A 21,541-nucleotide genomic window follows, 5' to 3' on the forward strand; every position below is an offset into this window, starting at 1 on the left:
TTCAAATATAACCGTTGTCAGTACAGTGCACAATACTATTGGCTAGATGTAGTCGGTCCTCATTTTCCAGATTCTGTATTTCGTAGGCGTCCGCTATGTCGACTATTTTATATTTGTTTACGTCTGCCGATAATATCCACTGGAAAAGAAAAAAAAAACTATATAATAAACAAGAAAGGACAGAGAAATAAACTGGAATCTAGATTTATTGATTTAAAGACATTGAACTAGTTTTACCAAGTACCTATATACTCTGTATCTTTAGGCATTTAAATAAAAGTAAACAATATCTACCCTCAAATGGCTCTTTAAGCCAGTTGAGGGTAGATGAAAACATAACATGATCAAATAATGTAGGATGTAGGTTAAAGTCAGGTCGTTCAGTGATAGATCTAGGAGGTTTTGTATTTGGTTGGTTAACCAATTAATGTAATAACTACCCGAAAATTTAAAAATCGTTTGTTTACTTTTATTCAAGTACCTACCTAAAGATACAGACTATAGAACTGGCACATACAATCAGTATTTGTGACGTCCCATGGATAAAGGTACCTATGGCGGTTGGCGCTTACGCTATTATTAACGCCGCTCCAATATTATTGCGGCGCTATGCGACGTAAGCGCCAGCCGCCATAAGGTACCTTTTGCCGAGGAACGTCTCATTTTGCGCCATGAGTTGATGTTGTTTTGGCAACAAACCATACAAGCGTTTTTTCACTTTTCATATCTTATACAATTAAGCCATGTAAGAGCAGTGTGTAATTTCTTATTTTCTAATTCGCTCACCTCATCACATTCTTTCTTCGTTATCTCCGTATACGTCAGTTTAGTACACGCCGCTTCAAGACTAAATGCTAGACCAAAATAAGAGTAATTCCTCACATCTTCCATAAACATATCAAATGTATATACATCAGGGTCACCATCAAGTTCTTTTATTCTCATCGCCAAATTTCCGTGGTAATATTTTAAAAGTCCTTCGTAATCTTTTAAAAGTGCCACATTACTATAAATTACGCTAGAGACATCTAGTACTGGACTAGCACATCTAACTTGTTGAAAATCCACCATTTTGACATCAACTGGTATCTCATTGATATATTTAAACATATAGTTATTAGATCTGCAATCTCCGTGCAAAATAACTTTATTTTCTTTAACTGCTTTTGTCAAATCTCTAAAACGTTTGGCTACAGCGAATTCTCTTATTTTCTTTACATAAACGCTATTTGGATATTCGTTTTCAACAGCATTTATGGCTACAGAGCAAATTTGACTCCATAATTTCCTGTACCAACTCCAATATCTTCCATCGTAGTATGTTTCATTGATTTCTTTAGTTATTGTCTTATATTTATCAGGATCTTCAGTTTTTAACGCAAATGAGATAGCGTGAAATCTAGCTAATGCTTTTAAAATTAATTTCCCATGTTCTAAATCTATGATTTCATTGGTTTTAAATCCGTCAGTCCTAATGTCTTGTAGACATATCGTATCATTCTTTCCATCATGATGTACGAAACAAAGTTTGACATGGTTGTCGAATTTTTCATTAGTATCTTTAGAATCTTGAAACTTTAGAAGTTCTGGTAGAACTTTTTCGTAGAAATTAATCTCGTTTTTGAAGAAATCTGCGCTTCGGAAACTAAGGCTTCTAGTTTTACTCCAAGGCTGATGTTTTAGCATGAGTTCTGCGTATGTGTGTCTGTTTTCTTCGAATTGTGTGTTGACCTTCCATTGGATCACTTGGCTGGTGAAAGATGTTGATAGGTCGTCGAGGTGCTACAGATAAAAAAAAAGAAATTTAGTAGGTATACTAAATAGTATCACTTTTATTGCACATTGGATGCGGATATACATGGGCGTCACCAAGAGGCAGAGGGGCAGGGGGGCAGGGGGGCAGCGGTCCCCCCTGGAGAATAATGTATGCCCCTCCCCCTCCCCTTGGCCATCTGCCATAAACACATAAACAGACCCCCCCCCCCCCGCGACGCCCATGGCTAATTAGGTTTACGGCGATACGTGCATAAAGATATCTCGCTCGCGGTCGCGGCGTTCAGGGGGCCTACCGCCAACCAGTGATGTTGCGGATGCAGATTTTTTGACATGCGGATGCGGATGTCAACATTAGGTACTTAGAAAACGTCGAATATTATAGTTGCGGATGCGGATGTTCGCAACATCCCTGCTGCCAACCACGTTCGACGTGTGGCTTCTCTGTCACACTTGTAAATTCGTACGTAAGTGTGACAGGGTGGCGACACGTCGAACGTGGTCTGTGGTAGACCCTCAGATACCTATCAGAGGGCCTACCGCGAACCACGTTCGACATGTTGCCTCCCTGTCACACTTACGTGCGAATTTACAAGTGCGTCAGAGAGGCAACGCGTCGAACGTGGTTCGCGGTAGGTCTGTGGTAGACGCTCAGCCGCCCGATCTAAGGTTACAATCGCTATCGCTTCGACAACGAAAAGCATCATGTCTCTCTATCACTCTTCCATATTAGTGTGACAGTGACAGTTGCGTTTCGATCGCTACGAAGCCTAAGCGATTGACGTCTTGGCTACGCGGCCAGATACGTATCAGATAACCGCGTAGAGGTAGGTAAGGTAGGTACTTACGAAACAATGTGCGAATTGTGCCGGCTCTCCATACCACCTGGTAATTGCATCGCAAAGGAAATCGTGACTGAGGATTGGCCCATACTCCGGGCTTTCCACGTTCGACGTGTTGCCTCTCTGTCGCACTTGTAAATTCGTACGTGTGACAGGGAGGCGACACGTCGAACGTGGTCCGTGGTAGGCCCTCAGATATGGTATGGTAGGTACTTACAAAACAGTGTGCGAAGTGTGCCGGCTCTCCATACCACCTGGTAAGTGCATCGCAAAGAAACTCGTGACTGAGGATTGGCCCATAGTCCGGGCTTTTACTGGAGAATACGCCCATCTGGAAACCAAAAGAAGCGTGCTTGATGGCTCCTCTACACGATGGGCCAACGCCGGCCACTCCAAGGGACGCATTTATGCGTTAGAGGGAGCAAGCATATTGCTATCTCATTCTACCGCATGGCTGCGCCCTTAGACTGGCCGGCGCTGGCCCATCGTGTAGAGGAGCCATGAGAATGGTATTCCACCCGTCCAATTTCTTGGTCCAATGTCATTGCGTTTCAATCTCTCATTAAGTAAAAGATTGGAATTGTCATTAAGTAAAAAAACCGGACAAGTGCGAGTCGGACTCGCCCACCGAGGGTTCCGTACTTTTTAGTATTTGTGGTTATAACGGCAACAGAAATACATCATCTGTGAACATTTCAACCAGGCGGCTAGACAGCTATCACGGTTCGTGAGATACAGCGTGGTGACAGACGGACAGACGGACGGACAGCAGAGTCTTAGTAATAGGGTCCCGTTTTACCTTTTGGGTACGGAACCCTAAAAACGAATAATTTTTTCATAATCATAACTTTACTTAACCTTTTGGCCGCCGGACCTAGTCCGCAAAGACGCTCACTCACACGCCAGAGTAAATTCTAAGTAAACAACTAATAAAAAGTTTAGGGATTGCAAAATGTGATATCGATATTTACAATTTATGGTAAAAATCTTCTCAATTTGGCTTTGTTCTTAACCAACTTTAATTTATTTCGAGAATGCCAAAAATTAACATATTTTTTACACACGACAATGTTAAAAATAAAGGTCTTTATCATTAAAAACAACCACTAAACAATATCGATTCATGACGTAATATCACCGCACTAGGCTCTACGAGAAGTCTTGTATACATGACAACGGCGCGCATGGACTGCCCGCAGTGCAGACCGACAAGGACCGTTTCCGCGCGGATTAAGTAATAATAGTCTCTAGGTCAACGGCGTAAGCGCTTGTCGGTACGTAAACTTTATTAGCGTATGGTTAGAGCCGCGCATCGTGTGTCGATAAGATAATATAAATGTACCGGAACTGCATTGGGGAAAATGACACGTGGGTTGAATTGTCAATGAGTGAAGAACAATAATATTGGAAAAGGGTGGGGATCAGAAATGTTCGGGAATGCATGTTTCACATTCGACATGTTCCTTAGAAGAGTTTGTCAGTTCCCGTATTACACCCTCCCTACCATAATAATTTTTCGTCAATTTCAAATACATAACATTCTCATAGTTAGGCGACACTGACTAGTCCGAGCGTCCGCCTGTAGGTACCATTCTTGTGCGAAGCGGTCACTGCAGGGTATCACTCCCCACTACACTATCATCTCAAAATGAATCATTTGTTCTGCAAATAGACCACAAGGACAGATTTACTTGTCTGACTCTACTATGGACAGCTGAACAAGTTCCCTGAACTCCAGCTATAGTTATGCCTGTCTCTCTCTCGTTTAACGTATTCTAGTTACTAATAGTTATCACCAATTGGCATTTAACAGGTGTTCAAATGCTTAAATAAAACCAGATTGGCCACTTGATATTTATTTTGAATATTCTCTAGAGATGCACCGGATATTTTAGGTTTAAGATTCTTTATTCTCATTAAGAATTTGACAATTCACTTATATGAGAACTTAAAACTACACAAATACATTTATTTTGCATGAAATTAGCGAAAGAACTAAATAATAACATGGAGGGTATTTAAACATACAGTAAAATAAAAATCTGCCGACACACAAAACAAGGTGATTAGTGGTGCATCGATCGTACGGTTAACATTCCATCTACTTGAGATGTACAAAAACGATTTGCAGTTGACAGTAAGCTAAGGCCCAGTTTAACTTGTTTTCGAGATTCGTAATAACTATACGTCAGCGGGGATCATCCTTGGACTGGACTTGGATATTCGGTTACTATCCGGTATCCGCCCTATCCGGCCAGTATTTTAATATCCGGCCGGATACCGGATAGTGCCCTACTATCCGGCCGAATACCGGATAGTACCATTGTTTGATTTTGGAGTAAACAAATTGGATTTAAGAAACAGTCACGGTCATAATCGTACTTGTTTATTATTTTAAAACAATTTAGAGATTCAACTAACTTGCACGCGCACTCATTTCGAACCTAGAAATGTGTCCGCGCGAACGTTCACTTAGAAACAGGTCAAAACTGCAGAATGCGCACCTGAAAAACCGAAATGTAGGTGCAGCTCTGCTGGCCGATATTCGGCGGCCGGATACCGAATATTCGGCCGATGGTCAGGCCGAATATCCAGTATCCGGCCAAACAACTATCCGTTGCATCTCTAATATTCTCATATCGAATTAACATTCCCATCCCTAGCTGTCTTGTATACAAGACAACGGCGACGAGGAACATGAAAATCGTTGAAAACTGGAGCAATTTTTTTGATTGCCTTATTATAAAAGAATGGATTTATTTATCTGCTTTAAATGCAATTATTTAAAAAATCAAAGACCTAAAACATTAACACGAGTGTAAAAATATACTACAATTGATGTTTTTTCACATTTACCGAGCGGTTGAATTTGTGTCTTGTATACAAGACAGCGGCGCCAGTGTATCGTTCTATCGTTGTCTTGTATACATGCCAACGGCGGTCAAAGGGTTAAGTACCTAATCGTAAACTTTGCAACCTGTCCTAAACATAAGTACCTACTTAAAAAGTTGTTACTCGTCGTCAATTAATTTTAACCTTTTGGCCGCCGGACCTAGTCCGCAAAGACGCTCACTCACACGCCAGAGCAAATTTTAAGTAAACAACTAATAAAAAGTTTAGGGATTGCAAATAGTGATATCGATATTTACAATTTATGGTAAAAATCTTTTTAATTTAGCTTTGTTCTTATCCTGTTTTAATTTCATTCCAAATTGCCAAAATTAAACATATGTTTTACACTCGAAAATGTTTAAAATATAGGGATTTAACATAAAAAACAACCACTAAACAATGTCGATTTAAGACGTGATATCGCCGCACTAGGCTGTACGAGAAGTCTTTTATACAAGACAACGGCGCGCATGGACTGCCCGCAGTGCAGACCGACAAGGACAGTTTTCGCGCGGATTAAGTAATAATAGTCTCTAGGTCAACGGCGTAAGCGCTTGTCGGTACGTAAACTTTATTGGCGTAACGTTAAAGCTGCGCATCATGTATCGATAAAGTCAATATATCGGAACTGTTTTAGTAAAAATTACACGTAGGTTGAATTTTTTATGAGTGTAGATATTATTCCGGAATTAGAATCTATCATTATAATATCAGTTTGGTTTACATTAATCTATAAACTCTAACCAAAAAAACCTTCAACGACTTGTTATAAAAATACACATTCATTTCAATGTTATAATAAAAAACTTAAGTCTGATAAACAGGTATGTCCATCTGTACCACTCTTGTGCGAAGCGGTCGCTGCGGTGTATCCCTTCCCAATAAGCTATAAAATAACATCAATTATTTTTTTATTTATCCTTCTGCAATTAAATAGTCCACAATCTACAAGGGCAAATTTACTTGTCTGACTCTACTTTATACAGCTAAAGAAGCTGCCTGAACTTTACATATAGTTATGCCTATCTGACTCTCGTTCTACGTATTCTAGTAAGTTACCTACTATTCGTTAAAAAAAAATTGGCGATTAACAAGTGTTAAAATACTTAAATAAAATAGTACATTTCGATGCTAGTGCGGAAGGTATGTCATTACTTCACGAGTACCGAGACATCTTGCCACGAGCCGCAGGCGAGTGGCAAGACTCGGGACGAGTGAAGAATGACATTTCCGCACGTGTATCGAACGACGTTTTTTAATACAGTTGCGAAAAAATAAGAAAACATTGTTAATCGTACACTAAACAAAAGTGGTAACAGTGACAGCTCGGTTAGACGTCGTCTTTAAGTATATTATATCTATGGGCGTTTGGCAACTATTCCGTTCCATTCAGTCAACTTATTAAGAACGGAATTTTCAATATTGAATATTAAAAAATAAACGTGTTATAATGATGAAGAGGTAAGTAATTAAATATGAAATATGTAATATTTTTCGTATTCTTACATTAACGGTAGGTTTTTATGCTGATTACGACGTTTAAAGGAAACTAATATTAACACTCATCAATAAGTAGTCGTGAATTGGAACAAGTATAAATTTAAAAAAATTGGAAAAGTAAAAAGCACTAGTTCGAGATAACCAACTTTCCGCACGCTAAACAGCTACGTAAAGTAGCACTTTTTGAGCAACTGTATTAAAAACATATTTCTGACTTTATATTTAATTTAAAAATTCCCATATCGAGTTAACATTCCCATCCCTAGCTGTCTTTTATACAAGACAACGGCGACGAGGAACATGAAAAACATTGAAAATTGGAGCAATTTTTTTAAAAGCCTTATTATAAAAGAATGGATTTATATAGCTGCTTAAAAAGCAAATAAATGAAAAAACAAAGACCTAAAATATGAACAAGAGTGTAAATGAAATTGCAAATGTTATTATTTTCACATTAACTCGGTGGTTGAATTTGTGTCTTGTATACAAGACGACGGCGCCAGCGTATCGTTCTATCGTTGTCTTGTATACCGGACAACGGCGGTCAAAGGGATTACCTATATGTTAATAGAAATATAAGTTTTCCTGTTATAGGGAAAAACCCACTAGAGTCACCCCAGCATACCTATTGCGACATAAATTGTTGTAATGTCTTCGCACCTTTATTTTTTACTAATTTACTTAGTTTAACAAAAATTAAAACAGGAAACAATATCAACAAAATTGTGTGTACCTTTTTAATAACACAACTGTATTTATAAAATGAATTTATTACCTTTATAACATCCAATTTACCCAACTAAAACCATTATTTAAGTTCTACAAAATATTACAATATAATAAGTATTATTATCGTAAAAGTTTTATAAAGTTAACAAAAACCGATCAAAAGTCACACACACATGCTGTCATAGCAATTAACAATGTCAAACTAAACTAAACAAACAAATTCACAATTTCACATGTATTGTGTACTTCACTTTAGTCGGTTTCTGACAAGATCTTGTATCCCTTTCTATCAACGGTAAGTTCCTTAAGGTGCGAAGGGTACCGACTACTGGTTTACCAAGGTGATAAACCTACAAAATAAAATAATGACTATTCAGACGGCATTTTCGTTTCGCTGCATGGAGTTTTAAAAATGGTCGGCTTATATTGAAACGTCAAAACGTTAATTGTGTTTTTTGTCGAACATACCTACATTACCTAGGACCTAGGTACAAACTTTCATACAGGGTGACATCAGAAAAGTGATACTTACAGTAAACAATTTTAGTTAAGTCAAATTTTAATTTACAATGATTGGAATGTAAATTCTAATCTATTATAGGTATCATATGTTGCATAGTAATTAAAACCAAATCAAAAGGTAGACATCATTTTTGTCATTTTCTGGACTTGTCATGAACTATGTTTGATAACAATTGAATGTATAGTAGGAATGCGGGAGTATTCTCCCCAAATATAACATACCTATTTAAACATACACACATATACACACCTATATATGTAGTCGTGCCAGGCTTTTTTCTTCGAAAATGACATGAATTCGTTTCCTTACATGAATGATAATTTCTACACGCAATCAGGAAATAAAACGGTTGTTTGAGATTCCATATACTGTTTTGATCCACTTTTCTTATTTAAATACTTGTTAAATTATGAACTTATAATATTAACATAATTAAATTTTATATGTATCCTCGGTCGACGCAGTGTTTCACATTGTTGGCCTCCCTCTGACGTCCCTCCTTAGTCTTGAACACTGCCAACGTCCAGATTTCGTCTATATTGCGCTTTTTGTCGCCCTGAAAAATATACCAAATACTTATAAGTCGAAGTATAAGTTATCTGTTCAAGACTCTCCTAAAGCCCCCTCCAGACTATGCGCGTGAATCGCGGGCGAAGCCGCGATTCGCGCACGAGTGTGGAGGAGGCTTATCACTTGATAGTGGGTAATAATATACTAGGCCCCAAAACAGTTTCGGTAACGGAGCCTTCAGTAACGGAGGATACAAGAGATAAACGCTAACCCCTTTAATAAAATTGATAAACCTCAGTCAATGTATGGCGTTTCCCCTTCTTACAAACACATAAGTAAAAATGACAGACTTGGATAACTGATTATTAGCTAATTGAGGTTTGTTATGCGTTTATGAATAACCCCATAAGTCGGTAGACAGAGAAAAAAAAGCTTTGTCCTACCCCTTGTAGCTATTCTAATAGAAATTAAACTTTTTTAAAGGGCCGTGTTGAGTAGAATCTTTACCTTTATGTCCATATCAAAAGCTTTCTCCGGAGGTAGCACCATATGCGGCGTTGCCCCTAAACTAAACGCCAGACCGAAAAACGAATACTTCTTCACCTCCTCCATATAGCTGTCCCACGAAGAAACCTTGCCCGGATCACTTCCATACCCCTTTATCTGGCTCGACAGGACCTCATAATAATACTTCAATAGTTCATCATAATGTTTCTCCCGCATATCCTGGGTAGTACAAGAATACATGAAATAAGAGATCTACGAGCATCAGTATAGCGTCCACGGGCCATCCATTTACATACTTGTACAAGAAATTATTCGTCCAAGCATCACCGTGAGAAATCACGCCATTTTTGCGATCTTGGGCTGCTTTTATCATCTCTTTGTACCTCTCTGGAACAGCGAATTCTTTAATTTTTTCAACGTATTTGGTATTTGGATATTCTTTTTCAACGGCGTCGATGGCGATACCACATAGGCGCTTCCAAAAAGTCTCGTACCAATCCCAGAGACGCTCATCATAGTATGTTTCAAATATTATATTGCTTATCCTGTTAAATTCTTTTGGGTCTTGGTCTCTCATTGCAAAAGATAAAGCGTGAAATTTAGCCAAAGTTCTGTAAGTCACCCTGCAATGTTCTAAGTTAACTCCTTCTTGCCTAACAGGGTGTACAAAACTTAAAACAGTAGCATCTTCGAGACAAATGATGTCGTTTTCTCCATCACAATGCGTTAGAAACACTTTTGGATGATTATCGAAAGGCTCTGACATGTTTTTGGTAGACTGAAACTTGAGCATTACTGGTAAGACTTCGGTGTAGAAAAGTATTTCGTTTTTAAAAAATGTGATACGACGGGAGACGCTTCTAGGGATACTCTTGAGAACTTCTTGGATGTGTTTGAAGTCCCCACAATCGGTTTTTCCGAAGATTTGGATACGAATGATTTCGCTTAAGTACTAGTCACCTTTGCCCGCTTTGCTAAAGTACTGAAAAAGAAAGTTTCTGTTACTTCAGTTTCTCAAGAAAACATTATATATTATTAGACCCCCTACCGATAAATTCACCTAGAGTTAGACTAAGCTAAGTTGGCAATGCTTTTGATAGCCCCGACTGTGCAGGTGTTATTTAATCGTCATAATATCGTAGAAGTTTGAACTTTAAAATAACACTTGCACAGTCTGGGCTACCAAAATCGCTGCCAACTTAGCTTTCTGGTCTAATTCTATCCACTTTATCGCTCTTACAATAATCAATTGGCAGAGGCGGTCACACCAGAGAAATTAAATTATAGTAATTGCAAAAAAAAACTGTTTACATTTAATGGCCCCAATTTTAAACCATCTTGTATACCTACTTACCTCCCATCGAGCAAAGGTAATATTTTCCCTAAACCAATCAGAGAGCATCTTGCTAAGTTTCTCGTCAGTAAGCGCGGGGTACATGCCACTCAATGTACTAAACTCTTTAGACGACAACATGGTGCCCTGAAACCAAGGGAGACGGCAGTGCAATAAACTAAATATCTCTTCGGTAACACTATTTTCCTGTTGCTTGATGATGAGGCAGTGTTGCTAAGTGTGAAAAAAAAGTTCCGTGTTAAAAACTGGCAACATTGACCTTGGCATTTAAGCGTTTTGATACTGCATAGATCATCACAAAAAATGATTCGTTCGAAAAGATCTACCATCAACAATTTTTGGTTTATGTGTAATCGTCAATATATTTTATCGCTTAAGGCCCCAGTACACAATGGGCCATCGCCCGCTGGCTGCGCCCCTTGGAGTGGCCGGCGATGGCCCATTGTGTACTGGGGCCTTTACACATAAACCATTCGTACTTTAATTGGTCTATTTGGGAATTAAACATAACGAGATATCGAATATTCTGTGCTAGTTGGTACTAGGAATAAAGAATCATAAAAGTTTTGTTTATTCTTTATTGTCTAAATAAACACCTGTTAATAATCAAAACAAATATCATTTGTCATACTTATTACATCACAAATTATATACATCATAAATATCATACCTTGGTAGTCTTATAGATTTACTAAGTAACTAGAATGAACTGTTTATATTTTCAGTAAAACAAATGTATAAAATTTGTATATTTTACCAATTCATTGAAATTGCAATAGTTATCATGGTTCTTAATTTTTTTTTATTTCAGAATCTACATAGCTAATATAAAATACTGATTAGGTAAATTGTCTAAAGTGAGGTAATTTACTAATAATCGTAATTAACCCTAAATCGAGCTAAATATACATACAGATTTATTGGTACACTTGGTTATTCGTTCTACATTTTATAATACAGGGTGAGATCGGAGATGAGACCGAAAATTATAAATACATGTATTGTATGTATGTTAATAGGAACAAATTGGTTTGCTATAATATTTGTTTTGTACGAGTTTGTAAAAAAATGTAAATAAAATAATTAATTTCAAGCGTAATAGTCAAAATAGTTCACTGGTTGGTTTTGTAGATAAACATCCCAGTTTATATGTATCCGTGGTCGACGCAGTGCTTTATGTTGTTGGCCTCTCGTTGGCGCCCCTCCTTGGTCTTGAATGGGGTCATCGGCCAGATTTCGTCGATGTTACGCTTTTTGTCACCCTGAAAAAAAGAGTTTTTCGTATTCGCGACTAGTTTTAAACCACATCTCTTTATGTTTGCCATTAAATGCATCGTAATAAACAAAGAACTCAAGAACATTCAATCAGATATCCAAATATGAATATACTATTAGGTACATATTAAGTATGACTGTGTGTGTAAGAAACACGCTTTTAGTTTAGTTATTTTTGGGTAGTAATAAATTGGACCATTTCTAAGACGTGCATTATCGGTCCGGAATTACCGTGGGCGAGAGTTAAGCTGGACTTCCGAGCAAAGCGGCTCTGACGCAACGGCCGCAGCGTTATGAGTCGCTGCGTCAGTGTCGCAGCGTTACCTGACGCAGATTCGCTTCCGAGCGGCGCGACTCCGGCGACAGTCGCAGTTGTTATTCTATACGGTGCAGACGTGATATACTTATGATAAACCGATCAATTATAAAAATATTTTTAGAAGAAGAGGAGAATCACGATCTTTTGCTTCGTTACTTTTACAGTATGGAGCGAAGCCTACCCAATTCAATTTTCAAAAGTAGAATAGACGAAGGAACTTATATCAACGTGAAAAAAAAAAGATTTAAACGAGAATGACGACAAATTCAGGAGCTTTTGTCGGTTTAATATTATTTTTTTAGATATTTTAAATATTGACATAGCCTCAAAACCACGTACGATCGCAGCGACTACGCGACAGTGCTTGCGCAGACGTAGCACGGCCGCTATCGCCGAGCGATACTGACGCGGCGCCACTGTCGCTGCGATAGTGACGCTGCGCTCGGAAGTAAGTTCATACATTTCCATACTGCATAATACTGTCGCTCTGTCGCACCGTCAGTGTCGCTGCGTTAGTGTCGCCGGAGCCGCTGTGCTCGGAAGTCTACCTTTAATTGCACAGTTTAGCTGTGTCAGCACTGTCAGCAGAACATTTCTGGAGAATACACAGTTGAGGAATGTCAACCATCTAAGAAAATTATTTACCTCCATGTTCATATCACAAGCTTCTTCGGGCGGCAGTACAATATGCGGCGTCGATTCAATACTAAACGCCAGACCAAAAAATGAATACTTCTTCACTTCCTCCATAAAGGTCGCCCGTGAATAAACCTTATCGGGGTCACTTCCATACGCCCGTATCTGGCTCGAAAGGACCTCGTAATAAAACTCCAATAGTTCATCATAATGTTTCTCCCGCATATCTTCTGTAGTACACCCGTATATGACAAAAGATGTGTCCAAAACAGGAGAAGCGCATCTAGTAATTTGGAAATCTATCATCATAGCGTCAACAGGTCGCCCGTTCATATATTTGTATAAGAAATTATTGGTCCAGGAATCTCCGTGACAGATGATTCCGTTTTTGCGGTCTCTAACTGCCTTTATCATCTCCATGTACCTCTCCGGAACAGCGAATTCCTTTACCTTTTCGACGTATTTGGAGTTAGGATATTCTTTTTCTACAGCGTCAATGGCGATACCACACAAGCGCTTCCAGAAAGTCTCGTACCACTCCCAGAGATGCTCATCAAAGTAAGTCTCAAATATTAAATTGCTTATCCTGTTAAATTCTATTGGCTCCTGGTCTCTCATTGCGAAAGATAACGCATGGAATTTAGCCATAGTTTTGTATGTCTGCTTGCAGTGTTCGTAGTCTATTCCTTCTTGCCTGACAGGGTATGGTGCAAAGTTGTAAATAGAGACATCTTCGAGGCAAATGATGTCGTTTTTTCCATCACAATACGTTAGGAAGACTTTAGGACAGTTATTGAAAGGTTCCGATACGTTTTTGGTAGATTGGAATTTTAGCATGGCTGGCAGGACTTCGGTGTAGAAAATGATTTCGTTTTTAAAGAACTCGTCACTCCTGAAGGTAAGACGACGAGAAAGGCTTCTGGGGATACTCTTAAGAATGACTTTGATACTTTTAAGGTCACCGGAGTCTGTTATGCCGAAGACATTGATGCGCATCAGTTCGCTTAAGTAGGAATCGCCTTTGCCTGTTTCGCCGACGTACTGAAAAAGAACAGATAAATTTAAATAGATTACATTTTAAAACGTGCAGGCATATATTATCTTAACTATACATACTTATATCGACCAGGATATGAACCGTGATTATCTTTTTTATTGTTTTTGAGCTCCGAAACTAACCGTGAACCATTAAAACTGTTATATCTTAACTATGCCCGTCTATAGGAAATCTTAAGACATTATCAGGAAGTGACAAACAACTTCACAAAATCACGAATGATCATAATTATTATGATATTATGCTTCTGTTTCTAAGCACTTTTATATCAAATGGCATGCTTATCAATCATAATGCATAGGTACAAGGTTATGTTATCATTATACAATAACTGCCTGTAAAGTGGCTGTTTAACTCAGTTTTAATTGCAGTTCTTAAGTATCTACTTATATGTTATTTACAAAACGATAAAAGCCATATGGCACCGTCATGCGTGAGATTTAATAATTTCTATGTTAGAATTTGAATTTTTTGTATACTTACTGAGAGTTTTAGATAGTCATGAATATCAATTTTTGTTCGGTTCCTATACGTTTTTCTGAAGAAAATAATACACAATAAAGAACATAGTAGAATAACAATAAAATCAGTCGTGATTAGATACGATTCGTTTAAAAATAGAAAATAAATAGCGTGTATGCGGTAGAAATACATGTATCTACCTACGGCTATCTATAGGCAATTATTGGCCTTGGCGTTGACATTAGACAAACTACATAATGATCGTGTTTGTGCAGAATATCCGTTCCGTGCCTAACTGTGGCCGAAACTATTGTGATACGATGCGGAAGCCATTAGTAATCTTACTGTTGGCAAATTCTTTAAAGATGTCCCATGAATACACATCTTTACCACACCCTGCTTTGACTTTGCTTGTATTTTCTCATCATCATAATTTTCCCTCCGAATTTCCCACGTGACCAATAGCTAACAAGTTACCTTAATATTACTTTTTTAAATACAAATGGAAGAGCGAGAGAGATAAATAGCATAACGCGACAAACGCGGGGGTTCGCAATGTTCGCATATTGCATTGTTATTTATTTTAATCAAGGACAAAAATTGTAGAAACAATAACAAGGCGGTTATCATTAATCATAAATAATTACACACGGCTTTATTGTCAAAGCTGCAGAGATGTTATACAAATTCATATTATTAAAATTCCGAAAATCACGTGTAGGTAGGTATCTCAATAATCTCCATTCATTTAAAATAAATTTTCGCTCACAGCTACTAAATAACCAATAGATACTGGCCCCAATTTTAAAGCACCCTGTATACATACCTCCCACCGTAAAGGTGACGTTCTCCTTAAACCAGTCAGAGAGGGCCTTGCTGAGTCTCTCGTCAGTGAGCACGGGGTACACGCCGCTCAGGGTTCTGAAGTTGTCCCCAATGTTAAGTTACCCTATATACATACCTCCCACCGAGTAAAGGTGACGTTCTCCTTAAACCAGTCAGAGAGAGCCTTGCTGAGTCTCTCGTCAGTGAGTACGGGGTACACGCCGCTCAGGGTACTGAAGTCTTCGGAAGTCATGATGCTCTGAAACAGAGAGGTGGAGAACAGTAGGTAATAAGTAAATAAGGATACTTAATCCTTTTAATAAGAAGCTATTGCCTAACTCAAGTTATATGTACCTATAGGCCGCGAACGCGATCGGCGCGCGGCGCAGCTAGCGGCGAATCAAGACCAATAATAGTACATTACTACAGAGGCCGGGACGAAAGGGGTTGCCGGCCGAAGACATATAGACGGCCGAGCGAAGCGAGGCCGGATAGGTCTGAGCGCGGGCAACCCCATTTCCCGCCGAGGTATGTATAGTGCTTTTCTCAAACATGCAATGAAATAAATAAAATAAAAAATCCACGAAACCCAAGTTTTATTTATAGAAAAAACTAAAAGTAAACTACACCCAAAATATAACCAACACGTACCTATATCATTATCACGCGTATGTTTTACACGAGTCGTGTATTTTTACTACCCGTATATTTTCATGTATCTTTGATTTTTTCGCCTTGTATCCGTCTGACTGTCGTTTTCGTCACATAAGTTTACATAGTCTTTCATGTTGATATCATGTTTCACATACATCGTTGCTTTATGCATGGAGTAAATAAGTATAATTTCCACAGTGTTGACGAATTTGTAGTTACATTCATTTAAAACATGCCACAAAACTGTTTCTAATAAACTGTAAGCCATTTTTTTTAGTTTCTTAAATAATAAAATTGCCATAAGCAACCATATACATACTTCGTCTTTGACTTGGCGGCAGAGGCAGCAAGTTATTTAAAATCAATTCTGCTTACGCTGCCAATTCCAACACCTACGATTACAATTAATATTAATTTCATTATTTCGTCGGAACTCATATTAAAGTCAAAAAATCAACAACGCACCATAAATCCAATAAAACAGAATGAATATTTTTCAACTTTACCTCCATAACAATTTAAAAAATATAACTACGCGTGTTTGAGTAGACCTTTTTACCGCTAACGTTTAGATGAAATATTTTAAATGTTTTTATTTGTGTAGTTAAATTTATAATTTAAAATTATAGAATGTATTATTTATTAAGTTCATGTTGATTTTATATACAAATAAAACTGCAAATTATAGCAAACATTGTTTTTTGTTTTTTTTTATAGGCGTAGTGGCAGAGTGTCATTACGAACCATAAAGCAAATACTGCCTCTAGTTTTTTTTAATGGATGAATGCCACGATGCTGTGTCACAAGTATCTGTGAAATGAAAATTAAAAAAGAGGACTTTGCCGGCCTAGGCCTGCAAGATGTGTATGAAATTCCATTAACGACCTTTTGTCCTAGCCACACCTGAAACGTCATACTTCGCAGCCTATTATAAGGAACATAACATCAATATTTCATTGCATGTTTGAGAAAAGAGAATTTATTTGATCAAGCGCGGGGCATCTAATAATAAGCTATTTTTAGCAAGGAGGACATAGATAATTATGAGAAAAGTTTAACTATTGATGTTTCTTGTTCAAAAAGTAAGTCCTTACATTAAAGTGACATACTGTTTAAAATTTTTACTTTTTAGACTGAACAATAATTTTCTCCAAGTTTGTAAAAAAATGTTTTTAGGGTATAGTTAATATTATTTATGGCAACATGTTAATGGTAAGCATTTATTAAGTTAGATTGTTAATAAAGTGTTAAAATATTTATTTATAATGACATTAATGAATCACCCCATTAAATAATAATTCTTATAATTTTTTTCACTTTTGTCACAGAAAATTATGTTTATTTATTTTTTTTAGTTTGGTGTAGTGTAGGTACACGTCTTAATATTAAGTATTAGGTAATTATCAAGATAATTTGCAAGTTCCTAGGTACTTATGTAGTTAGGATTTGTAAATAGAAATTAGAACATTTCGTTATTAGTTTTAGTCACCAAAATATTTTTTAGGAAGTAGGTAAATTATACTAACTACTACTAACTCAACTAACAAACAATACTATTTTAATCGGTAAATAAGTGAAATTAACAGGATATTTTCTTGTAAAATTTATCTCACTTACTTACCAATTTTTTTTTAAGACCCAGAGATAGAGAGCTAATAAAATTATCTAATTATTTAATAAAAACCAGTTCAAAACTTACCGTAAGCGCGCGTATCTTTAAATTACTCGGACTCAACTTTATCTGCGATGCGTCAAACAACGAATCGTATGTGTACTAAGTATGTGTCAGCGTCAACACCGGCTCATCTTTTTATATTAAGTATACCTACACCGAAATTCGACACCAGTATTTATCTCATTCACACTACAGTAAAGAGAACGCTAAAAGAAGAGACAGAAACTCAAAGCCTACGTCGAGAAAATAATAATATTGACTTGATAAGAAGTAGGAAGTCTGCTGTTGTTTGGTAATCTGACCAAATGCAGTGGTCTTATATTTCACGTTTTGTTGGAAGGCAGTTTGCGTTTTGAAATCGGTCGTATTTTCTTAAAATGTCAAACGCTGATTTAGCGGGAATGACGTAACCAAGGATGACGTGGCAGGGTTGCTATAATAGTGTGGAAGATTTATTTACGTAAAAATAAACATATTTTAAAAAGATATCATAAAAGGAAAGTACTTATTCATTCGTTTTACTTAGTTTTAAGTTAGGGACTATGATAAAAACATCCGTTGTATACAAAGTAATTTGAGTACCTACTTTTGGATTTATTAGCATAGCTATACTCTGACACACTCACTTTGTCAGTAGAGAAAGGCGCGATATTATTTTTTCTCTATGGCAGGTCAACCCCTCGCGGTACATTTAATATTCATAGATTTCATACTCAATAAAATTATCCGTCTAACTTTTCAAGTAAGTAAATATTGATGGTCAAGCAGATCTTGTCAGTAGAAAAAGGCGGTAAATTTGAAAAATGTAGGCACGAAAGGATATCGTCCCATAGAAAATTTGAATTTCGCGCCTTTTTCTACTGACAAGATTTGCTTGACGATCTTATAACTAATCCTTCGGCTGCTATCAGTAAAATATCCAAAGCTCTGTGTTTTGTATACCACTGGCAACATTGACGTAAAAGCGTTTTGATATTGCACGTAATACATAAAATATGACGTAAATACATGATTCATTTATGAAGGTTATTTTAATTTTAGCATAATTTTGATAATCAGTTTTAAATTTAGATATTAAATACTTATTTGTATCTATATGATTTCCTCCAAAAATAACCTTAAGCCTCATAAAAGGTAGCAATTGACGTGTCCAAAAAATGCAGGAACAAAACGCTACGGAAGCGCGAATGTAGACTCAAGTGATCAACCAATCACCGTTCGACAGCGAAAATTGCCGCGTTTAACGTTTTGCTGTGGAATTTTGATATTTATTATTATAATATTTATCTTGTTTACGTAAAATATAGATAAATAAGATTTTTAGATATTATAATAGGCGCGAGTTTCCGGTACTTATGTAAATATTAACCTATCATGTAACCATTTAAAAGTTTGAAATGATACTCATCTGTTTGTTAAAATAATTTGTTTGTTAATATAGTTATTATATTATTAAACAACGTGTCAACGAACAGATTATTCATGTAACAATTACTATAGTTGGTCAAACCAATTTGTCAGTCGTAAGAACCAGGAAAACTATACTCATCCTTTTCTTTTGGGTGCTAGTACCTACTAGTGCAAGACAAAGATAGTATGATTCTCTCTGTCTATTTAAAATGAGACAGTTTTTGACAAACTATATTTCCCTCGCGTCGTGCGGTGGCTATGGAACAATGGAATATGGATCATATATTATCTCGTCGATCAGGTCAGAGGGGGCTACCGCGAAAATCGAAGTTCGCATATTGCGAGAAAGACTCTTTTACTCCAATGAAGGCGTATTAGAGTAACAGAGAAAGATGCGCTATGCGAATTCAGATTTTCGCGGTAATAGCTCAGGTCGGGTCAATATGTATTACTAAGACAGTTTTTAACTCTCAAAAACTTGTCCTACTCCATTTAAAAAGTAGCCTTGTGTGACGACTTCTTTTTAAATTGAATAGGAATGAAATATAAATGTTTTAGAGTGTTAAAAAAAACTTAGGTAGTTTTATTTTTACCCATGTCTTATATTTGACCTCACCTGAGTAGTCGCTCAATTACGACAAAATGGGTAAGTGTGCGGTCCAGATTTCAGATGGCCTACCGCGATTACCGCGAACCACGTTCAACTTGTTGCCTCTCTGTTGCACTTGTAAATCCATACGTAAGTGTGACAGGGAGGCAACACGTCGAACGCGGTTCGCGGTAGGCCCTCAGGCTAAAGTACCCGCGTTAATCTAAAGAAAACAGTGGAAACACCTTTAAAGTTACACCTAAATGTGAACTTTAGTAGAAAATACATAGAGTCCAATTTGGAAAGGGATCGTGGTAAATTAAAAGGCTCACACCTGCAAAATCAAAACGCTATCAAAGGTAACGATACAGCTCCTTAGTGCATAGATATGCGTGTTTGGATTGATGTAGTACTTAAATTGAAAAATCACCACACTAAAGGCTCTCTTTATTCTTCAAAAACTAATGAGATAGGTGTATTTTACCCACATGAGAGGCAAAGTAAGTTGACTAACTTTGAGTTGTTTCCATGTTGGCTGATAGAATTGACTTTTATAACTTACCTATAAGTGATGATTTAGAATGATAAAATTAAATATTTTTTAATAACGTTCATGTTGATTTAATTTGCAATGTTTTAGTAGGTACCTATCTTCTCATTTTTCTCGCGTTGGTGTGGTGAAAAATGTTCGTCATGAGCAATAGCGATCCTACCACAGATATTTTGTCACCAAAGGTTTCGCATTAAAAAATTCATACCCACCCCAGCCGCAGCACGCAGCCAATATAACATGCATAATTTAAAGAGCCCCAAATTCCAAGTTCACTCAAAGTCGAAATGGTCATTTACAATTTAGTAGCATTATAGACGTATTCTCGGCGGGTAATACCGTTCGTGAGTGAACTGGTGAATTATAAATGAACGAATGGAAATGGGAAATGTCAACGTTCGTTGCAGGTACTTCAGTGATGTACGAAGTATGGGAGTTTTCCTAAAGTTGGAATATTCCAGGCCGAATAAGTTCGTGTTCTTCTCTCACGCTCACTGAGCGTAAGTGTGAGCGAGATGGAAGCGCGGATATCATGCTTACGGATAATTTTTTTGTACCTGCCATTTAAAATAACTGATTTGCAAGACCGAAGTGATCCCATAAGTGTTCCGTGAACAAAGTTTTGTACGGAACACTAAAAATTAATCGATACGTTCTGCGGACTCTGGACTTCTATTTTACAACGCCTATAGAGTCGGAAAGAGAAGAGTCGTGGAATGTTTAGGGGCCCACTGATTAACAGTCCGCCGGACGGTATCGGCCTGTCAGTTAGAACAAAATTTTGACAGTTCGGAACAACTGACAGGCCGATACCGTCCGGCGGACTGTCAATCACTGGGCCCCTCATACATTCCACGACTCTTCTCTTCCCGCACAAACTATTGGGGTACCTACTTGAATTCTTGTGATTACGGAGTAAATTTTTAACAAGATCCTAAATAAAAGGATTTACGAAATAAAACATAAATTTTGTTAAGAAAAGTTTTTAAACGGGTACTTACTTAATATTTTTAAGACAATATAAACTCAATTTTCCTTAAAGTTCTCAAATGGGTGTTTTTCAGACTTTTACTCGTAACTTACCAGTTGTTACGATGTTCCTCGGACATTGACTTGGGAGTTGGACGTCGAGAGAAGGCAGACTTGGGAATTTGTTTAGTTATTTTGATTTTGACCCTAATACTGTGTTAACTTTGTCGCGTTTTGAACACATATATACTTACTTAAGTAACAGTTCGCCCTGATTAACAGTTCGCCGGACGGTAGCGGCCTGTCAGTTGACTGACAAATTTTATTCTAAAGGGGCCCACTGATTAACAGTCGTCCTGTCAGTTAGAACAAAATTTTGACAGTTCCGAACAACTGACAGGCCGATACCGTCCGGCGGACGGCGGACTGTTAATCAGTGGGCCCCTTAACTGACAGGCCGTACCGTCCGACGGACTATTAATCAGTGGGC

At 37.4% G+C, this 21,541-nt stretch overlaps 1 protein-coding gene and 1 pseudogene across 3 annotated transcripts; both read right to left on the minus strand.

Moving 5' to 3' along the window:
• Window positions 1-629: 629 nt before the first annotated feature.
• On the minus strand, window positions 630-17,963 carry LOC134679534 (uncharacterized). 3 transcript variants are annotated; one of them, XM_063538491.1, is made up of 4 exons: window positions 17,558-17,963; window positions 2,870-2,946; window positions 2,622-2,658; window positions 630-1,782 (listed from the first exon to the last, which is right to left on the minus strand). In XM_063538491.1, the coding sequence occupies exons 2-4, from the start codon at window positions 2,944-2,946 to the stop codon at window positions 715-717; spliced, it is 1,182 nt and encodes a 393-aa protein (XP_063394561.1). In that variant the 5' UTR covers window positions 17,558-17,963; the 3' UTR covers window positions 630-714. The 3 variants fall into 3 exon arrangements, with proteins under 3 accessions (XP_063394561.1, XP_063394560.1, XP_063394559.1); XM_063538489.1 differs by lacking the exons at window positions 630-1,782; window positions 2,622-2,658; window positions 2,870-2,946 and adding exons at window positions 11,771-11,892; window positions 12,870-13,901; window positions 15,341-15,463 and having other exon boundaries at window positions 17,558-17,667; XM_063538490.1 differs by lacking the exon at window positions 2,622-2,658 and having other exon boundaries at window positions 631-1,782; window positions 2,833-2,946.
• On the minus strand, window positions 7,783-11,037 carry LOC134679535 (uncharacterized; annotated as a pseudogene).
• Window positions 17,964-21,541: the final 3,578 nt, after the last annotated feature.

This window comes from Cydia fagiglandana, chromosome 2 (assembly GCF_963556715.1).
Source record: "Cydia fagiglandana chromosome 2, ilCydFagi1.1, whole genome shotgun sequence".
In the NCBI taxonomy this organism is placed as follows: Eukaryota; Metazoa; Arthropoda; class Insecta; order Lepidoptera; family Tortricidae; genus Cydia; species Cydia fagiglandana.

Excerpts from the sequence above, each read along its gene's own strand:
- LOC134679534 (XM_063538489.1), bottom strand. The coding sequence starts at position 15,457 with ATGACTTCCGAAGACTTCAGTACCCTGAGCGGCGTGTACCCCGTACTC. Across the intron at positions 13,902-15,340 it reads TCACCTTTACTCGGTGGGAG|TACGTCGGCGAAACAGGCAA; the intron begins GTATGTATATAG and ends GTTCTTTTTCAG. Across the intron at positions 11,893-12,869 it reads CTTGTGATATGAACATGGAG|GGTGACAAAAAGCGTAACAT; the intron begins GTAAATAATTTT and ends TCTTTTTTTCAG.